This window comes from Salarias fasciatus, unplaced genomic scaffold (genome assembly GCF_902148845.1).
Source record: "Salarias fasciatus unplaced genomic scaffold, fSalaFa1.1, whole genome shotgun sequence".
NCBI lineage: Eukaryota > Metazoa > Chordata > Actinopteri > Blenniiformes > Blenniidae > Salarias > Salarias fasciatus.
Window position 1 is genome coordinate 6,978 of NW_021941284.1, and position 22,029 is coordinate 29,006.

The 22,029-nt window shown below is 40.3% G+C and overlaps 1 protein-coding gene across 1 annotated transcript; it reads right to left on the reverse strand.

Moving 5' to 3' along the window:
* Positions 1 to 1,211: 1,211 nt before the first annotated feature.
* On the reverse strand, positions 1,212 to 21,642 carry LOC115384711 (semaphorin-7A-like). Its single transcript, XM_030086953.1, has 14 exons — positions 21,479 to 21,642; positions 17,121 to 17,254; positions 16,991 to 17,035; positions 16,802 to 16,900; positions 16,496 to 16,604; positions 15,654 to 15,761; positions 15,428 to 15,570; positions 14,971 to 15,149; positions 14,250 to 14,358; positions 13,895 to 14,090; positions 13,043 to 13,158; positions 12,124 to 12,269; positions 4,238 to 4,305; positions 1,212 to 1,584 (listed from the first exon to the last, which is right to left on the reverse strand). Exons 1-14 carry the CDS (start codon positions 21,576 to 21,578, stop codon positions 1,232 to 1,234), a joined length of 1,905 nt encoding a protein of 634 aa, XP_029942813.1. The 5' UTR covers positions 21,579 to 21,642; the 3' UTR covers positions 1,212 to 1,231.
* Positions 21,643 to 22,029: the final 387 nt, after the last annotated feature.

Sequence of the window (22,029 nt, forward strand, 5' to 3'; positions counted from 1 at the left end):
ATGTTGTCCAAAAGCACTTTCTGTCATTCTGAGTGAAATGCTCCTTGACCCCTGGGAGAAGTCAATACATCATGTGTACGGAAAAAGGTGTGGAAAAAAATCAGACAACTGTAGCGGCCAAAGGACGATAAAAACTCCGACCAATCGTAAGGCGCGGACCGCTCCTAAGAAACCAATCAGATGCCGTGCTCCACTGTCTGAACAGCCCCGTCTGCTCCACTCCATCTGTGTGTGTGTGTGAGCGCGCAGCGCAGATCGGCTCACAAGACGCCTCTCGGTAATGACGTCGTGCAACAAAGTATCATAGTATTGTGTGCAAAGCACTGGTCAATTTACGTTTATGTGCTATGAGAAACAGTGAACCCCAGACGTTTCCTTGAATTTAAAAAACCTGTCCAGACGCCCCGGACAGGACGTAAAAAGTGGACATGTCCAGGTAAAAGAGGACGTATGGTCACCCTAGGCTTGGAGCGGGGTCCCATTGAAAACATTAGTTGAGATGAGCAGTCACGTTCGTTTTGGGTGTGGCGTTGGGCCAAGCACTGATTGGAGTAGGAGGAGCTTAGGGGGGATGGCTTGAGGTGTGCGACTTTCAAATCTTGCAGGCTCTTCAACATCGTCTACCCTAGCTGTAACAATCATCTTCCCTCACTGAGAGTTGCTTTTCCTTTGTATCTCTGAATTTCTAATTGTTTCAATACGTTCATTAGAGGCGCGCACACACACACACACACACACACACACACACACACATATATATTATATGTACATATATATGTGTGTGTGTATATATATATATGTATATATATATACATATATATATATTAGTGCTGGGCAACGATTACATTTTTTAATCGCGATTAATCGCATTATGTGCAAAATACAATAAATGAATTCAAAAGCACGATGTAATGGTCATCATGGCAAATAATGAGGAATGGACCGTGTTTCACCGCAGAAAGTGCTGCTGCTGTGTATGCTTCATTGATGGTCAGCTGGAGCGCAATGTGTGTGTGTGTGTGTGTGTGTGTGTGTGTGTGTGTGTGTGTGTGTGTGTGTGTGTATATATATATATATATATATATATATATATGTATATATATATATATATATATATATATATATATATATATATATATATATATATATATATATATATGTATATAAATTGTATATATATATGTTAAAAAAAAAACAAACTAACAAACCAATGCATTTGAAATGCTTCATTCTAACAGTAGAAAACCTGGACAAAAACGGTCATCAGACAAACCCAGAAGACCAGACCTGACCTCAGGCTCTCCGTCCTGCCCTTCAGCATTAGCTGGTACTGCGCCAGGACTTTTTGGTAGCCCCGTTCTTCTGAGAGACACTGGTGGAGTCCCTCCTGCTCAGGACCCATGCTGTGGATCAGGTGGACACACTGCTCCCCCTTGGAGCTGCAGTTTGTGGTCTGGCCAGGACTTTTCCAGATATACTCAGCATGATGGGACGAAACTGGGCAGGTCAAGAAGTACCTGGACCGAAAGGGAACGCTGACCATGCTTTCACTTCTACGTTCAGCTTTCATTTCATGTCTGGCCCCTGAGAAGAGAAAACAAAAGCCTGTTTAGATTTAATGTTTGTTTCCTTTATTTGATCTTAAACTGGTTTGGTTTCCAGTTTGCTTGAGGCGTGACAGGTCACAGAGGCTGAATCCTCTCCTTCAATGTGCAACTGAGGAGTCAGGAGAGAATGTGACCCCATTTAGAGAACAACTTTTCAAGTGGAAAAGCTAAACTTTTGTTGCTTTTACAGCCGTTGCTGTCTGAAAGACATTGTTTTAAAATAAAATCTGCTGTGTACATGACAAACTTTTCTGAATCAAAAATGCACTGAAGGAGCGATGTCGATATGAATGAATGTACTGAGGGAATGAACGAGCTTATGATTAACAGTGGAGATGAATGTAAATACAAAAATGAAGGGAAACCGCAAAAAGTCACATTTGACTACATGAGATTTGGAAGAGTGAGGAGCAGAGTCTCTGATGAAGAATATTCTAGTGTGTGGTGAGCTCCATCGTGACTCCACACACTAGAGGAGCAGAAGAGGAAAATCTAGTGCGATCTGTCCTCTGTTGTCGTCTAGTGTGTGCTCTCTGAATAGGTGAAGATTTAAAAAATCCTGTAGTGTGTAACAGGCTTTAGTGACCTTCTACAATTAAAATCAGTTTTCTGTATCACTGAAAGTTGAGACTTTAATTATTTTGTACATCTTAAGTGTAAAACAAGTGTATCATCAGCATATGGGCTGACATTATGATCCTATTTTGAAGCTGTGTTTGTAACCGAATTATCAGATATGATTGTGAGAGTAAAGTTACATTTAGAAGGTTTATCTGGACACAGGAGTTTATCTACACCAATGTGTTTCTAAAGTACTAAATTCTACCTGATGTGCAAAGGCTTGCATGCAGACGAGGGTAAGAGAGCTTACAGATTAAAGGAAGTATCATTGACCTCATTTTCACAAAGGAAGGAAACAGAATTTTTTTTTGTGGTGCAATGCAAAACTGAACTCATACAAACCAGAAACTCATTCAAAGCTGCAAACCTGAGCCAAGTTTAAGTATGAATTTAAATAACTGTGACTTTCTTTTCCTTGGATACAAATTGAAGAAAAAAAACACAATCAGTTATTTAAGAACCACATGTGTAGTTGTGGTATGTTGCATTCAAAAGGAACTTACACTATGACTACATGCATCGGGTTTAGGAGGGTTTTCTGCAGCTCAACAGTCACACATAAGGTGAAAGAGAGAAAAATTCAAATTAGTGAGTTTAATTCCTGGATATATACAGTGGTACACATGAAAGAAAGACAAAGTGCACAAGTGGGGAAGGGCAGGCATCTTGTCATTACATGAAAAATAAATTCACCTTTTTACATTTATAGTTTTGTATTTAATCTGATAAAATGACAGAAGTTTGAACCTGATCTAAAATAAGTGTGACAAAAATCCACTATAACTTAAAAAGAAAAGTCAAAAAGTAAAACTTGTGAGAATGGTGCAAACCAGCATTATTTATTTAATTCAGAACGAAAGTTTTTAGCATGTAGGAGGAATAGAGTGGATGAACTTGGAGTGCAAGCAATAACTTTAAATGATGCAATTTATGAGAGCAAATACGAATACGCCCTACAGCACAGTTGACAGAGCCATGCAGGTGCAAGTATAAAGAGCACAGAACCAACATTTACTTATGCAGGCATGACCTATTTTGAGTAGACCACAAATAGATTGACGGCATATTTTTACTTCCTTTAAGTAAGCGATGAAATATATCTAATGTGAGTTTTTATGCAGTGGTGGTATCATTTGGAGCAGTTTGCAAACCAGCATTATTTATTTAATTCAGAACAAAAGTTTTTGGCATCGAGGAGGAATAGAGTGGATGAACTTGGAGTGCAAGCAGTAACTTTAAATGATGCAATTTATGAGAGCAAATACGTATACGCCCTATAGAGCTGGGAAACCGCTCATCGTGATGTCAGATCTCATTTAAAACCAGTGGTTAGACGTGCATGTTTTCAACATGTGTGTAGGAACTTTGCTCATAGTGTAGAAACATGTGAAGTTAATTTTCCCACTGAAAGAAGAGGTGAAGTTACGCACAGCACCTTGTCTGTGGACGTAAATACGGATGTTGCACGAGTGCATCAATTTTGAAGCGTCGACCAAATGAGAAAAAAAAAAACACTGAAGTTTTGTCGACTGCTACAATGTGATTTTCATTCATCTAAAGTCTGATTCTGAAATATAATGCTACACGTCTTCCAGGTGTCCATGCCCACCAATGTTCATAAGGCTATTTTAGGGATATCATTATTGTACTATGGCCATGGCTTGTGCAACTGAGTCTGTGATCAGCTTCAACCTCACTAAACCAAACCGACAAAAAATACAAGCGGCCCACCTCCTACCAAGAATTGGGGTAAAAAATATCTGGTTAAGCTAGTCCAGTTAAAGAGTGGAAACAGCAAGATTTTCAGAGATAGAGTAGCTGTCTCAAGTGGAAAGGACTGTTTGAAAGACAAGTAATGGTGAGAAGTATTCAGACTGGATTTCTTTGTTGTTCTTTCTGAAGATCTATATTTACAATCTTGGATAGTTCAAAAAGAATGCAGCCAGTATTGAAGTTTTCCATTTACAGTACGTAAAGTTGAAAATGTGCCTGGTAGTAGGTCTCCATACCTTGAGACTTTGACGTTGCTGATGGACAGAGAGCAGGGTTTCCTCTGGCCACATCCTGGAGAGCATTACTGGAAAAGAAAGAGAATGAAAGACTTAATGATGTCCAAACTGGACAGCTATCCCAACAGTTTAAGACGCTGTCTTAAAAACGAGAGCCATACATCTAAACACACTAATATTTCCCTGCAAAGCCCCAGCTCCTCTCTTTATTCAGCTTCCCAGAACTGTGAATTTGTGAAGAAGCATTTTTGTCTGTATCAACTCTTCAAAGATGACATTTCACTCTAAGTTTAACGTGGTCATCTCATTTCTTCAGTCTGTAGTTATATTAGTCTCAAACTGACATCATAAGCAATGCAAAACATATGTATATGATCATTATTTGTTATGCTGCAGACCTACCAGAAAAGACCTATCTCTTCTGGTACTTCTCTTGAAGTCCCTCTGCGTCTCGTATATGGAGACAAAAAGTCAGAAATAAACTTCAAGTAACTTCCATTATTACAGGAATTTAGATGTTGCTTCATCGGGTCTTTCTGGTTTTCAAAGAAGAAGGTCCAAAATGTCCATGTCAGGTAATGAACAGTAACATAACATATGAAGAGACTTGGTTTAGACTTTGAATGACACCTTGCAACAAAATATCACATCTGTACAAAGTGCCAGTGACATTAATAAATTAATATTCCCTTGAACAACAAATGATATAAAGTGTTCATGTTAATCTGTCTCTCTCAAATAAAACAAAAAAAAAAAAAACATGAATCCAGAAACCTTGAACAGGATGTGAAAAGAGGACGTGTCCAGACCTGAAGCACACCCTTGACTGATTTGTAACATCAGAACTGAAACACTTTGCAGGTCAGAACAAATGCTGTGCTCCAAGACTTCGTCTGAGATTTTTAACTCTTTATGAGGAAAGTGACCATTTAAGGACACTTTCAGCTGTTTCTTTGAAACAAAACTATTACAAGTTCATAACACAAAAAAAATATATCACATTTCTGATAAAAACACAATTGTTGCATGTTGTTAATAAAATGAAGCAGAACTGTGAATGTTTTTTAAGACAGCCGGTAAGAATTTTAACTCATTTATCTGAAAAACAACAGCAATTTTCTTCTTCTTCTTTAATTGCTTGCATTTTGTGCTTCTGTGAGGCTGACACTTTTCATATTTCATTGTTATTGTGTCTCCTGTAATGCCCCAATTTGTAGGAGTTGTGACCGTTCTGCTGCGTGTGGATGGATCATACAGCCACCATATCAAAGTTCTTTTGCTCCAGAGAACGTTGATGAAAACCTCTTTTCAAATCTGTATGTCTGAATTTCATTATGATTGCTGAGGCTTTTGAATTTGGACAGTCGCTTGTTTGATTTGCTGTAGTATGATCTGAGAAATGGCTTCCTGTGTGTGTTCCTGTCTTCTCATGTGGTTGAATCATCACACTTGGAGACATTCACTCATTCTCTGTCAGTACTGCTCATTCATATATGAGCGACAAACCATGAATCACTGACCTGTTCATTGTAAACTGAAATACATTCACCAAGAGACACAGTAGGTGGCGCTGTGCACCAAAGTTGTTGGTCGCCACCTGCTCCAAAGAAGAAGAAGCAGATGTTTGCAGTTCAGAGATGTGCTTCTTCTTCTTTGGAGTGGGTGGCGACCAACAACTTTGGTGCACAGCACCACCTACTGTGTCTCTTGGTGAATGTACTTAAGTTTACTTCCAGATCACCGTGTTCACTTCAGAGATCTGTAAAACTGCAACAGCATATATTTTGCGACACCGGGCTGTGGTGGAGGAGAGGCACGAGCGGACCATCGTATTGGTGAAACTAATGAGTTTTTGGACGATTAAAGCCGTTTTGGAAGCCGGCGCCAGGGATGCCCAATTGGCTAACAGTATATGGAGGTCTGCAGCTCGACTATGGATCTAACTTTCTACCAGACCACTTTTCAGATCAGAAAACCCTTCTGAGTGAGTATACTGTTATGCATCTTTCTATAAACAACGTGAAAACTGTTTAAACCGAATTTATCCTTTAAAGGGATAGTTCAGGATTTTTGACATGAATCTGTATGGCATCCCCGTCAGCAGTGTTGTTCATTCACACAGACTTAGGGCGAATCCCAATTCTCTGCTTAATCCTCAATCTTACTCCTCATTCCTCAAAATGCGCGCTCCCGTGAAGTTAAGTGCTGTCCCATTCCTTAACAAGTTGAGGAAAGGAGCGAGACTAAGGGACGTTATCTCCCATAATTTTGAGATTCTACGAGACCTACCTTGGAGTTAAGGATAATCCAGAATGCTTGTTAAATAGTTCGTTTTGCTGTTATTTTATTAATAAAAAATCTTGTATATTACTTTGGGAGTAATTGTATTAAGTTTCTATCACAGATAATATTTACAAAGGCTATTAGAAAGAAATCAAGAAAATTCATTTGAATACATTTATTAGCAAGGTCACACATGCAAAATGTTAAACATTTCTAATGCAGGGCGCATTACTTACAGTTATAAAGGGCGTTGTTATTGATCATTGACCAAAATTATTACAAAATTATTACGGAGAGAGAAAAAAAAAACAGCGGTCCACGCGTGTGCGCTCTCTCTCCTTCGGACGGTCCAAAGAATAATAATAATAATAATGCATTGGTTTTATATAGCGCTTTTCAGGACACTCAAAGACGCTTTACATTGGATTATTCATTCACACCATACTCGGTGGTGGTAAGCTACTACTGTAGCCACAGCTGCCCTGGGGCAGACTGACGGAAGCGAGGCTGCCAATCTGCGCCATCGGCCCCTCTGACCACCACAAGCGTCGCGCGAGCCCCAAGCACCCTCCCGACGGTCCAAACCCCCCCCCCCACCCAAACTTTTTTCCTGCAGGAAACACTGCACTTCCAGCTTTCTTCTACCCTCTTGCGCAGTGCTGCCCCCTGTGGTCCAAGGACGTAACTGTCTTTAAGGGTTGTCCCATTTCCAAGTGACATTACATTCCTTAACACTTGTTTTGAGGAGGCACTTAATTTGAGATTGAGGATCAAGGTTGAGGAGTGAGAATTGCGATTGGGCCTTACCCCTGACAGCGTCCAGTGAGCGGAGATCCTGTCCGGTTTACGTCCAGAGGAAAGTAGTCCGGCAAGTTTGCTGGGGTCCCGAAGATAAAGCGTTTTTCTTCTCAAACCAATATGTGTGCGAAAGAGTGATATATTTGCATCACAAACTGTTGTCCACGAAAAAGTCAGACCTGGTAAACGCTTGGCACTTCGCACAGCCGCGCTGGTTTCACTTTGTTTACCGCTAGTAAAGAGCAAGCTAGCTCTAGCTCTAGCTGTTAGCATCTCCGTGCTGCCTGCAGCTGGAGGCGGCGTGGAGTGATATGAGGGGAGAGAAAATAGTGCCAAGCGTTTACGAGGTCTGACTTTTTCGTCGACAACGGTTTTGTGATGCAAATATATCAGTCTTTCGCACACACATTGGTTTGAGAAGAAAAACGCTTTATTTTCGGGACCCCAGCAAACTTGCCAGACTACTTTCCTCTGGACGTAAACCGGACAGGATCTCTGCTCACTGGATGCTGTCAGGGGTCAGGGGTCAGTCTGTGTGAATGAACAACACTGCTGACGGGGATGCCATACAGATTCATGTCAAAAATCCCAAACTATCCCTTTAAGGTAATTTATTAGCAGTAAAATGTAATGCCGGGAACAAACTGTTCTCACCACAGACACACACACACACACACACACACACACACACACACACACACACACACACACACACACACACACACACTCACACACAGGTTTGTATTTCTATCCTTGTGGGGACCTTCCATTGACTCCCATTCATTTCTAACTCCTAACCCTGACCCTTACCGTAACCCTAACCCACACCAAAACAAAGCCTAACCCTAAAGAAATGTTTTTGCACTTTTACTTTTTTCAGTAACAACAACATGGCCAAGAAAACACTGTTTCTCCTCAATAGGACCGGAAAAATGTCCCCACAAGGCACATCGTTCCAGGTTTTCCTATCCTTGTGGGGACATTTGGCCCCCACAAGGATAGAAATACGAGTACACAAACACACACACACACACACACACACACACACACACACACACACACACACACACACACACACACACACACACACAACCAATAACTCTCACTTCTGCTGCCTCTGCTGCTGGGAACCATTTTCACTTTTTAAAGACAAACTGTAAATGTAAAATAATTATCCGAATACAGAACTGGTGTACTTCTTCTTCCTCTTCATGTGACTTAAAGGTCATGAACCTCACCTTCACACCACCATATGTAAACTTTTTTAGTAAGCAAATACAGGTCCTTCTCAAAAAATTTGCATATTGTGATATAGTTCAGTATTTTCTGTAATGTACTGATAAACATTAGACCTTCATATATGTTAGATTCATTACACAGAACTGAAGTAGTTCAAGCTTTTAATTGTTTTAATATTGACGATATTGGCCAAAAAGTAAAGAAAAACCAACAATCCCTATCTAAAAAAATTAGCATATTATGAAAAGATACTCTAAACGAGCTGTTAACCTAATCATCTGAATCAACGAGTTAACTCTAAACACCTGCAAAAGATTCCTGAGGCCTTTAAAAACTCCCAGCCTGGTTCATTACTCAAAACCACAATCATGGGTAAGACTGCCGACCTGACTGCTGTCCAGAAGGCTATCAATGACACCCTCAAGCAAGAGGGGAAGACACAGAAAGAAGTGTCTGAGCGAACAGGCTGTTCCCAGAGTGCTGCATCGAGGCACCTCAGTGGGAAGTCTGTGGGAAGGAAAAAGTGTGGCAGAGAACGCTGCACAACTATAAGAGGTGACCGGACCCTGAGGAAGATTGTGGAGAAGGGCCGATTCCAGACCAGATCAAGCCACTTTTGAACCAGAAACAGCGGCAGAAGCGCCTGACCTGGGCTACAGAGAAGCAGCACTGGACTGTTGCTCAGTGGTCCAAAGTACTTTTTTTGGATAAAAGCAAATTTTGCATGTCATTTGGAAACCAAGGTGCCAGAGTTTGGAGGAAGGCTGGGGAGAAGGAAATGCCAAAATGCCTGAAGTCCAGTGTCAAGTACCACAGTCAGTGATGGTCTGGGGGCCATGTCAGCTGCTGGTGGTGGTGGTCCACTGTGTTTTATCAAGGGCAGGGTCAATGCAGCTAGCTATCAGGAGATTTTGGAGCACTTCATGATTGCATCTGCTGAAAAGCTTTATGGAGATGAAGATTTCATTTTTCAGCACGACCTGACTTGCTCACAGTGCCAAACCACTGGCAAATGGTTTACTGACCATGGTGTTGTTGTGCTCAATTGGCCTGCCAACTCTCCTGACCTGAACCCCAGAGAGAATCTGTGGGATATTGTGAAGAGGAAGCTGAGAGTCCCCCCACTGTGGATGAGTTTAAGGCCACTATTGAAGCATCCTGAGCCTCCAGAACACCTCAGCAGTGCCACAGGCTGATTGCCTCCATGCCACGCCGCATTGAAGCAGTCATTTCTGCAAAAGGATTCCCGACCAAGTATTGAGTGCATAAGTGAACATACTTTTTTGTATTTAAAAACACTTTTCTTTTATTGGTCGGATGGAATATGCTAATTTTTTTAGATAGGGATTTTTGGTTTTTCTTTACTTTTTGGCCAAAATCATCAATATTAAAACAATAAAAGGCTTGAACTACTTCAGTTGTGTGTAATGAATCTAACATATATGAAAGTCTAATGTTATTAGTACATTATAGAAAATAATGCACTTTGTCACAATATGCTAATTTGTTTAGAAGGACCTGTACATGACAAAGTGACAGCCTGTTTAAGGAATTCAATATTCCACAATAAAGTGAACCATAAAGGCAGATCACTCTTCATTATGCATTGTTACGTGTCGTTTCCAGATTATTCAAATTACTTGATCAATTTATTTTATAGTGATTTAAGGTACCTGAAACAGCTTAGAAGCTATACAGGTATTGATATCTTATAATCATGTTACTTCAAGTCTATTATCTTTCTTTCTTTTTTTCATGTGTTTTTTTGTTGAACATGAATAAAACTCATGCCTTTTGTTCTCAGTCCAATTTGGCTTGATGCAAACTGCATCAATGACATGGTCCAACCTCCTGTAAATATTCTGTAGACTGAATCTGATGTAAAATTTAGGTGTCTTGTTGAAAGTCATGATAAATCTTGTGCTTGGAAATTGTTCAAATAAAAAAGGTTAGAAGCCAGCTGAGTGGAGGAAGTGCTCGTGATTAAAACTAGCAGTGAAAATGTCTCCAGCATGACTTATTGGGTGAAACTATCAAAACATTACTCCATATTGGAAGTGTGGAGAGGGAAGCGTGGCCACATTGCACATGACAAAGTCTAATGACACAACACGAGGTGCAACCAAAGAATGACTGATGTTACAACACTCAAAATGTGAGGCATGCCACATAAATACAATAGAAAATATATACTTTTTTAACCCCAGAGGAAAATTATTGGTTACTGTGGAGACTTTTTGATCGCTGGTTGGATTATAAATTGAAATCATCCAGGTCTTGTTAACATGAGACACATTTCCAAAGTCATTATAAATAACGTGACTCGTCAGCGTAACATGACAAAGGAATTAAAGAATACAGGATGTGAGCTGCTCCCATGAAGAACTCTCTGGATCTTCTGATGCTGCTGCCCTCAACTCTTATTTTGAGCTGCTGTTAGATGTTGTCGGGTCTGTCGGCGGTCATGACCTCAGTCACACAACTGCAGAGTGGGTTCAATGTAGGAGCAGCATGTGTCCAGGCTGGTGAGCAGCACGAGAAGCAAATAGCAGACTGTTGTGGCTGTTTATACTGCTTCAAACCACCACAAAGGCCCCTGTTTGTTAAAAACAATGACGTTTCTTGTTTCTTCGCCATTGGTTCGCACTGTGAGAGGAATTCTGTGTATTCTGCCATGTGTGGGTGAGCCCCATAAAGAGCTCTCAGTGCTCAGCTTTCCACTGAATGAGAGTTAGCGTCAAGTAAGCCAATGAAACAGGAATTCTTAATTTTGATTTGCATTAATGTGTTGGGTTTCTCAACATTTGAATTATGTACTACAGTATGAACGCTTTTCTTGAGTTTTGTGAAAAATAAACAGTTTCAAAATAATCTGTTGGAATTAAAACCATTACCCATCAAGCTAAAGCGCAGATGTCTTTTTGGAAATACAGAGATTACAGAGATACAGAGACGTGTAATGTCACGTCTTGGTTTAGGTTCAGGTTGAGTCTTGTGTTTCATGCACTTCTTTGTGCTTACCTTTCCCCTCTCGTTTCAGACCTGACTCCCTCCCTTTATGTGAAGTTCCCACTGCGATTGGCATCTTTGCCCTGACTGGCTTCAGCTGTCCTCCTACCTCCTGCATAAAAAGGCCTCGTCTCTCATTGTCTTGTTGCCAGTTCGTCCTGTTCTGTCCAAGACTGTTGTCACGTGTCAGGTTTCTGTTTTTCAAGGTCATCTTGATTTTGACCCTGTTGGCACTTTTTGCTCTTTGTATTTTTGATCTTTCTTGTGAACTCCTTTTGTTTGCTGTATTTTATTTTTTATTTTTTAACTTTGAGCAAAGCAGAGACTTACATAAACTACTATGGGTTGTACATAATTGTGCATTTGAGTTAACCAGTTTTGAGTCTGATGTTTTATGAGTTCTCAAATGGTCCAGTTGCTCAGTGGACTACACCGAAATGTGGTTTTAGGTCACGCAGATCCATGATCTGTGGGCCCTATCCCCAGCACATTTTGTGAAATGCAGACTTTATGTTTGAAAATTAAGTTTAAGGTGTGCCGTGACACCGAGGACTTACTGCGTGTCAGATGTGCAGAGGCCGTCCTTCCAGCCGCAGTAGGGATCTCTGGATAAGATACAATCCTGGCAGGTGCTTCCATACTGGGTACAGTTGGCAACATCAACCTGGACCAGTTGATCTCTGGAGTTGACGTACAGCTTTTTCTACAACAACGCACAAAATAAACAAGTGTGAACTTTGTCCAAAGACCATGAAGCTGCACACTATTCCTATCTGACTTCACCAAAGAGTTTTCAGAGCTCACACGGTGTCACTGCTGTTTCCACAGGTGAAAACCTCCCAACATGAATATGGTTGTGATCAACCATTAACGGCACCAGCAAGCACAATCACACACAGCACAGCAATCTTCTGTGTAAAGTTCATAATTGGACAACCACAGTGTGCATTTCTCTGACAAGGAGAAGAAGAAGTCTCAACTGGTGGGAGTCAAGGACCTAAACAGCACAATTGTTTTAACCTAGGATGGAATAAATTTGAAGAAATCCAAAGGTTTCTGCATCTTGGACAGATTTTCAAACACAGAAATCAATGTTCTTAGAAGCAGATTTGATTTCAGAAGAATAAATATTTTTATATTGGGGGTAGCAGGTTAGATTCCCCCATCCATTCATATGTCAAAGTGTCCATGGGCAAAACTCTAAACATAAAATCCACAAACTGCTCGAAATGAATAGATTGATATTTTGGATGACAGTCGCTTCCTCCTGGTGTGTGAATGTGTGTGTGGATGTGTGAATGTGACTAACATTGCTCAGTGCTTGTGGGGCTGTCAAGTCAGTGGAAAAGAACTATAGAAGTGTATCAACCATGTATCAACCCACACATCCTCCAACAAAAGCCACTACTCCGCTGAAACTCTTCCACCCAGAATGTCTGTGGGGGGCAAACCGTGTGCGGGGGTGCAGTTACTCACAGAGGAAGAGTGCAGGTTGATGCTGGTGATGTGGGTTGTGTGGCTGAAGGGTCGGTACTCAGCGATGATGAAGGGCTCGCTTTCATGTTGCAACACTTTATGAATCCTTCCATTGTCTATTTTCAACATGAAAAAAGAGGAAAGATGATTCAAACACTCAAACTAACCACTCCTTAAGCATCCCACTCATGCGTGTTTCATTAATGTGTACCAAACACACCTTGATTGACTCACACGTGGACAAATCCCATTTATGCTGAACACACTGCCTCTTTATTCCATATAGTGATTCACATCAGTGTGGGAGGTTAACAGTCACACAATCAGAAGGAGCAAGTGTGTCATCATCACATTAATGTGACTAAATTGTTTCCTGTTAGAAGGCTGATCAAATGATCATCAGCATGTTTTTTTTTTTTTTTCACAACTCCATGTGATACTTTTCTGCATTTCTGGAAACTACAGTAAACTGAAAACCAAAACCAAAAACCCATTCCAAGTCATAAGACAATCTCCCAATCAAACATTGACTACACGACAGTCAGTATAAAAGGGCAACCTTGAAAAGATTTGAGCAAAAATTTTAAATTGCATCATCATTACTGGAAATTAAAGTGTGAAGCCCCTCGAGAGGAGGCACTTCACGCCTGCATTTGGCCTTTAGGGACTCATCCCTGCTCTCTCCAACCACTCAAGGTGCAGGAATGACTCCTGAATGAGCCACGTAGTGTTTGTAGTATCCAGAGGTGAGTGATTGATCAATTGTAAACAGAGAGGGCACGGTTTCACAATCAACCTTCATTTGGTGACCTTTGAATCACTACCTAACTGCAGTCTGCTGGTATCACTCACTCAGAGAGAGGAAGATGACCGGATGTTGACTGTTGTCCTTCTGCTGGAAACTGTCGACGGAGATGTGAGTGTAGTTGTGGTGACTGAAGAGAAGAGGGTTCGAGTTGCCCACAGGATGGATCCAATCCTCCAGCTCAGAATTCTTGTCAATCATCCTGAGGATGTTCAATGAGATCTTGCTGCTGTCTTCAACACACTGAAAAAAAAAAAAAGAAAAGAAAAAGCTCATAAGTTCATGAACCTCTACCTGATTTAAATTCAAATTCCAAGCACAAGGTCCATGAGTTAGCGGAGCCACCTGTCTCTGCATGAGTATGTTTAGGAACATGTTTAAAACCAGTGGTGATGCTCTTACATCTCTCTGTCTGTTTGTCGTCGTCTCAGAAGTCTGACCATTAAACGAAGAGTTCATGAAGACATCGTTAATATCTCGGATGGTGTAGACACACACAGCACTCATCCCCCTGCAGAGAAACACAAAAGCCAGCAGGTTTACACAGCTGACAGCATAAAACAAGCTTTTAGCTTTGTTGTTGTTTAAGAAAACAGTGCGGATGGAAACAGCTGAGCAAAGAAGATAAGAGAGAAAGAAGAAGAGAAGTCAGCATAAAAAGATGCAAAAACATTGTTATCATATACACAGATCTAAGGAAAACTTGTGTGTGAAACAGTCAAACAACAGTGTACGAAGGACTGAAATATCTAACGTTGACATTTCAAATCATGTGATCTTTAGTTTAGTTTTTTTTTCAAAAATGTTCATCATTTTGCTTTATCAGCTTTATCAGGGACTATAGTCTTTGAATACAACACTTCTCATATTCTGTCTGTCCTGACCCCTTTCCTGGATCTTTTATCCAGGTCTCATCATGGTTTGAGATGGTTTTCTCTCTTTGGTTTGGATGAACCAGCTGGTTTTATGAGTCACTGAGCAACAGCAGCCAAGTCGCGCTTTTAACTTTAACCTATTAATATGACGAACGCTGAAAACATTGGAGAAATGGGTCAGAGGGAAATCCATCTTTGGGTGAGGCATGCTATTTATGGAATTGCAGTTTTGTGATGCTGAGTCCTACCATTCGTTTCTGAAGAGTCCATAGATCTTGGTGTTTTCCCAGTGGTCTGCATGAACAGTAGCCGTGTCTACAAGCTCAGAAAAAAGCAGTTTCCTTTCAGAGTCTCCACAGAACATTCTGGCATTCAACTGGGACGTCCATCGAAACTGCAGGAGGTTCTTGGGACCACCAACATCTGACTGGAATAAACATTAAGCAACAAAGAGTTACACTCACATAATGATTGTGATTGGAAACAGCAGTTTCAGGGAGGTGCAGCAGCATCAGGAGAAGAAATCTGGGATTCTCTTTCAGTTTAAAAAAAACAGCTGAGGGTGAAACTGTTACTCAAGTCACATTGAGACTGAATTTATTAGACATGTAGACAAAGAAAGCTTTTCAGAAAAAGTAGGTGTAACAGCAGTTGCAGTTTACATGTGAAGCTCTTTTAAATTGTATAATACTTGTCAGGCCTTACCATGCAAACCTGGGTGACGAAGGAGGTCCACATCTCACTGTTCACTCGAGTGTCTCTGTTCCTCTGCTTATAGAAGGCGTACACTCTGTCCTGTAAAGGACTGTCGATCCGTCTGCTCAGCACCAAACCTGCATAGTGCTGCTCTGAGGACAGCAAAGCAAGAGGAGCGAATTGTTATTGAACTAATAGTTGCTCAAACAAACCAAACTACTCAAGACTCTCGTACCTTTATCGTGGTTCGCTGGCATTACTGTTCTGCTTCCAAACTTGTAAAGGCCAACGCGGTCTTGAGATCCAGAGTATGTTATGTAGAGATCGGCACTTTGTTCGGATTCTGCAGCAGATATAAATTACAAGTTATAGTAGGAAGGTGGAAACTTAAAGAAGTGACAAAAGTACTAAAAAACTGAGAAAAAATAAAACTAGAAATTTGTAGTTGTTGATTTGCCTCACAGCAAGAAGGTCCAGGTTTAAAGACTGGCTGGTGCCATTCTGTGAGGAGTTTTCAGGTTCTTCCTGTATGTGCATGCTGCATGGATTTCCTTCTCCCATTGTCCAAAACATGTATGGGAGGTTAACTGTTGACCCTGAGCTGTAGGTGTCAGTGTGGGGTTGTGGTTTGCTCTGTTAAGAACAAGTTGACTGTGAATGAAAAACTGGTTGCTTATCTTGTTTTGTGAATACAGATAGAAAATTAAAAATGAAAAATTAATTATTTTTTGTTAAAAAATGGATGAAACAGAAAATCAGACCGCAGGAAGTTCATCTATCTATCAGTCTTCCACACGGCCTTCATCGATCTGCAGGTGATTTCTTTTGTTTATGGGTGAAAAGCAGGATGCCTGGACATGTCTACTGCTCAACACAGGTAGACACAGTCAGACCAAAAATGACAATAACTACATCTATGAACAATCTTAAAAGAGCAACAAAAAAAAAAAGTGCTTGAACAGGGAAAACATGCAAACTCCACCTAAAACCACCCCTCAGGTGTGTTAACCTCAGCCCTGGTGTACAGCACCATGGGATTTCATTAGTTTCCAGAATGTTGTGTGCAGAAAAACTCACCCACGAGGATGGAGTGCTCACTTTCCTTGTCGATGAATCCTTTAATGCTTTCTTTAATGTTTTTCATCTTTTCATGGGGGCTGCAGGAGGGCGATGTTTCCGAAATATCCTGCGCATATTTAAATAAATATCTTCAGTATTTTCTATGACATGTTACTTCAAGGAAAGAAAATAAAAATAAACCGGAAGTGTTTGAGGTGTTTGTTTGTGAGGCTTTTTAAAGGCAGAAGTAGAAGCAACTATAGCCACTAAACAACACCACTACCTTTCCTCAGAAAAGAGCAGTTCTCAGTAAAAGAGTCCTACCACGTCACAGCACTGTGCTTCTTTGTTGTTGGTTCCACAGACAAACAGCGCTGTGGAGTTTGGCCTCTGCTGCACCACTGTCATGCTATAGTCACAATCCTAAAAAAAAATGAAAGAATGGTTTTCATATGAGATTTCTTCAACATCACAACATGCTTCCAGTCCTCTGCTTCCAGTCACTTTACTCACAGCGCCGCTGCATTCGTTCCACTGCACCCGCCCTCCTGTAGGACCCTGTGAACAAACCAGGCAGCGATGTTACTTCACTATAAATTAGCTTAACTCAACACATTCCATGGTTATTCAGTGAGTTTGTTACCTTGTTGGGGTTTTGAAAGTTGTAGAAATTTAGATGTGTTTGTCCCACAGTTGTGACCATATCCGGCTGGTTCCTGAGCAGAACCCGTACAGGGCCCTGCTGTACAGGTGAAGGTGAGCTCTTAAATGTGGTGTCTAGGAGAAATCATATACAGAAACACAAAAAAAGACCATAAAAACTTATTCTTCACTATACAGTAAAAAAAAAACAAAAACAAAAAAAACAACAACAAATGATTTAAACAAGAACATCTTGACAACAGTTCAGTTAATTCAATTGTGAAGACACTGTCCAACCTTTTAGAAGAAACTGACTTAAACTTTGCTTGGACTTTAGTAGTGAGTCACTTTAATCGGTCCGACACTTTTTTTTTACCATTACTGAAAAATAGCTCCACCAGAATTATCAACACACACATTTCCTCATGCTGCTCTGTGAAGCATTGCCAAGAAGACTGTGTGTTCTCCTTTTTCATCAGAACAATGACGCGGGGGTGGGGGGTGGCACAGAGCTTCGGTGAGGTCAACTGGATGAAAAGAAATGATGATCTTGAAAGTGGAAGGTAAAACTCACATATTTTCGGAAAAAACACAGTTTCAGAAATGAATTTATTATAAGTGTGATGGTGATGAATGAACAGAACACAGTGCTGAGCGCCATACATGGAAACTGTCTGGAAACTGTGAGGTTTCTCCTCAAAGGGGTTATGACTTATGAACAAAGTTTTAAAACAGCTTGTGCTGTCGATCAATTAAATTTTTAAAAACTAATTAATCACTGATCTGACTGCAGGTAATCGTGATTAATCACATCATTTGTGAACTTGTAATTAGCACATAAAATCGCCAATTTAGAGCACAAAATTGGTTTATTTTGAATCTTTTAGCTTGAGTGAAGCATGTATTTTTTATTGTAAACTGTTTAATAAATGTGGAATTTGAACCATTCAACATTTACAAGTTGAGATGCTGAAGGGAAGGAAAGTCTGTCTATTATGACAAACTACAATAATTAAATTTGCTAAAATAAATTAATTCCATTGAAACTGTTGGAGGAGAGAGCTGCTCTCTTTTTCTGAATGAGGCAGTGGAAACAGTCTTTACTGGATTCAGTGGTGAAGCGGCTGAATAAACTCAACGGACGTTCATCCATACCATCCCTGCTGCAGCAGCTGCATTTTATTGATAAAGTCATCTTGTGAACGTGACGACTGGCTGATAGGCAGGGAGGAGGCGTAGTGGCGTGGCTCGTGCATGTGGCTTCACAAATTGCGCACATTTCTTTTGCAGAGAACCATCCAGTAATTTCTTATGGAAACTGGTCATTTAATAGCACACCACTCCTTTTTTTAATATCACCAGCTCGTATGTTGTGGCTTAGCATTAGCCAAGGGAAATGGAAATGGTGGAGATGGTGGCCACTGGCCAGTCCCCTTTCCAAATGGCGCATCTCTCAAAAAAAACAGTTATCATGGAAACATTAACGCAAAATGTTAACGCGCTATTTTATTTTAACCAGCATGAAAACCAGGATATGTTAAAATGAGCTTTTAAATGTCAAATTGAAGTGATGAAATGAATTGTGATGCCTTCCCATTGCCTTGCCATTACTTCTTTACAGCTCCTTGTTTGTCCTTACTGAAGACATGCTAATCCCATTTCCTGCAGATACCTCTAAGACCGCTCCAGTTTGAAATCACTTTGATTAACTACAGGTATTTCTTGATTGAATGGAGAATGGAGTTGGTCTTGGAATTTTAAAGACAGATAATGAATGGAATTGTAGACGGAATATAAGTGGCTGGCTAAAGGAGAGGCAGATAGAGGAAAAAAATGTAAATAGGTGTGTGTGTGTAACTAGGATAAAATCAGGTGAAAAAGATGATGGTGTTTGTAAAGGTTGGGAAAACATATGATGAAAGAGGGGGCAGACATCACAAGTTATTGTTCTTTCTGCTCCTTTTTCATTCAATGTTGTATTATTTTCTTTTTGTATATATTTTGTATTATCTTTTAAATGAAAATAAACCAATTAAAAAAAATCAATATTGTACAGTACATAAGTTTGGTAACACTTTATTTGAAGCCCCCCTGTATAACACATTATAAGCACATTTCTAAAGCATTATAATGCCATTATAACACGTGTAGCTATGGTTATAAACATTCATAGATGATCACAATGCCAGGACCTAACCCTACACCTAACCCTTACCCTACCCTAACCCTAATCCTATGCTGTACAGTACTGTATAGTGAGTTATAAAGCATTGTGATCATGCATGAGTGTTTATAACTACTTATAATGTGTTATACCGGGTGCTTAAAGTAAAGTGTTACCATAAGTTCTTTAAACAAGTTCTTCATCCTTGTCAAATTGTTGTGTTTCATGGCTTCAGAGAGTTATTTTAGTGGATTTAATATTCAAACATGGATTCATCACCAAAGTAAATTAACTTTAAAACAACTTAGAGGACATTTGTTGGCTGTGTGCTCAAAATGGGTTCTTTGTCACCAGATAGCAGTGATATTAAAGTGGGAAAAGTACAAAAATAGTAAACTACAGATAGTGACTTCTTTGTGAAATAAAAAGCTGAAGTCTAATGATGCTAGCAGGGTGAAAGCCACTTTGCTTGCAAGCAGCAAGTTGTGGCAGTTTTGACAAGTGATGCAGCTTGGTGGGTTTGTGGTGGTCTCTGAGGCAGGGGCGACAATCACACTTCTGCTCGTTATTACTCATGAGACATTTCCCCCCTCAGCTCTAAAGCCTGACCACACACAGACACACCTCCAGTTCCATGATCTACCTGTCCTGTGTCATGAACTGCATTTCATCAATAGATCTGCATATCTTCACAGAGAAACTATACAATGTTGGTATCAGTAACTCCATTCAAAGGCATATAATGACTCCATATTGCAAACTGTAAATAAACAGGTGTTTATTGTCACTACAAGAAACAGTTGTTACAAGAGTTAGTAGGAATAAATGCCACCTGCAGCCGCATTAAGATCAAGGTCAAGAGAAGCAGCAGTGGTGGTATTTTTAAAGAGATCAGAAAAGGGAACTTGTATTTGACTGTCATTTCATCTGTATAATTAGAAATACCACTTTACATATTCAGCTTCAGTAAAAGTTACTGGCATCAGGAGGAGGTGGTGTGTATCAAATGAAAAGAGGAATACACTCTGGACAGGTAGAATTGTTATATCAGGTAAATCTCAAGACAGTCTTAGAAAAAAAAATGTCTGCGGTGCATAAAAGTGATCACAGAGTTTCAAACATCAGCATTTGAGAATAACTTCACTGTTGACCTCTCTCTGGATGAAAATCTACAGCGGCTAAAGCAATAATAATACATAAAGTAGATGGGATGCATTGTCCTTTCCTCATAAACCAGACCCGCCCACTCCTCATCCACATTTGGATTTGGAGTTGAGCCAAACTCCAAAATCGCGGATTTCTCATCGCGGATGACAACGTTCAAGTTACGGTGTTTTATTGTTTTCATTTGATTTTGTGAACCAAGTCAGTTTTGTTAAGTTTTCATGACCTTGAGTGATAAGCATAGGGGGCAGCTGTGGTTCAGTGGGGAGAACAGTTGTCTGACAATTGGGAGGTTGTTAGTTCAATTCCCGTCTCTGCATGTCGAAGTGTCCTTGGGCAAGACACTGAACCCTGAATTGCCTGGACTGAGCGCCTTGCATGGCAGCTGCCTCCACCAGCGAGTGAATGTGATCCTGTAGTGTAAAGCGCTTTGGTCTCTGCTAATGCAGATGAAAAAGTGCTATATAAGTGTAGTCCATAGTGTATTTTAGATTTTCCTGCTACAATGTCAGATCTTCCTCTATCAAATTAAACACAAATTCACACTGACAAAAGCAAAAAGCCTGTTGCCAAGAAACCATTCCATGTCTGCCTGATAGTAGGACACCCCAGGGTGCCACTCACAAAGTTTCATCCAGATCTGATGTGTAGTTTCAAATTAAAAGCCCTCTGAAAAAGGACATTTTTACTTCATCCCAACCAACTATGTGTTTTTGCATGTGTGTGTGTGCGCCAATAATATAACATATTGAAATGCTTTAATACTCAGAGCTGTATGGAATACAATACAGCTACATTCAGTCTCATCAGCTGAGAGCCCCTGATCGCACTGGAAGACTCAGAAGATCAAATGCCATCAGTGACATTTTCTCAAGCTCATGAATTTCTTAATTAAATGAACTTAGACCAAATACTGTAGCTCACCTTCTGCACCGCTGCAGAGTAAATATAATTTTGTTCCTTTTTTTGAGGTTATGTATAATATCTCTCTCTCTCTCAAAAAAAAAAAAAAAAAAAAAAGCATTTCCTACCTTTCTCTGTGAAAGTCATTCTCGGTTGAAGTGATGAATTCGCCTCAGTCACAGTGTTCAGATAAAACAGCAATAAATAAACTGTGAGAACGTGAGCCATTTCTTTCGCAGCTGTCAAATCTACAAACACAAACACACACTCGCTCTCTTCTGAAGCGCTGCTTCATGCATACGTGGAGAAGGAACTAATGTAGGAACTGGGGCTGGAGGAGGCGTTTTGTCATTACAATGATTTGAACACTAGGGGGAGCTGGATGAATGAAAACATGAGGAGCACACAGGTGAAGAGCCGCAGGTGTGTGAGAGGCTCTTTTGAGCGCGTTGGTTCGGCGTGTGGGCAGGGGCGGATCCAGATTCATTTTAGTAGGTGGCACAGGGGGGGTTCAACAGCTAATTTTAATTTATTTTTTTTACATTTTTTTTTTTTGGGGGGGGGCATCGAAAAATTATAAGAAGAAATGAGAGCTGCTACTGACCTCTCTGTATTACAAAGTATTTTTATTGGCTCTGTAACCCAAAAAGAAACAATAACAATCTTTATTCTTGATCTG

Excerpts from the sequence above, each read along its gene's own strand:
- LOC115384711 (XM_030086953.1), bottom strand. The coding sequence starts at position 21,578 with ATGGCTCACGTTCTCACAGTTTATTTATTGCTGTTTTATCTGAACACT. Across the intron at positions 15,762-16,495 it reads TGAGCACTCCATCCTCGTGG|AATCCGAACAAAGTGCCGAT; the intron begins GTGAGTTTTTCT and ends TATCTGCTGCAG. Across the intron at positions 4,306-12,123 it reads CTCTGCACATCTGACACGCA|TAATGCTCTCCAGGATGTGG; the intron begins GTAAGTCCTCGG and ends TTTCTTTTCCAG.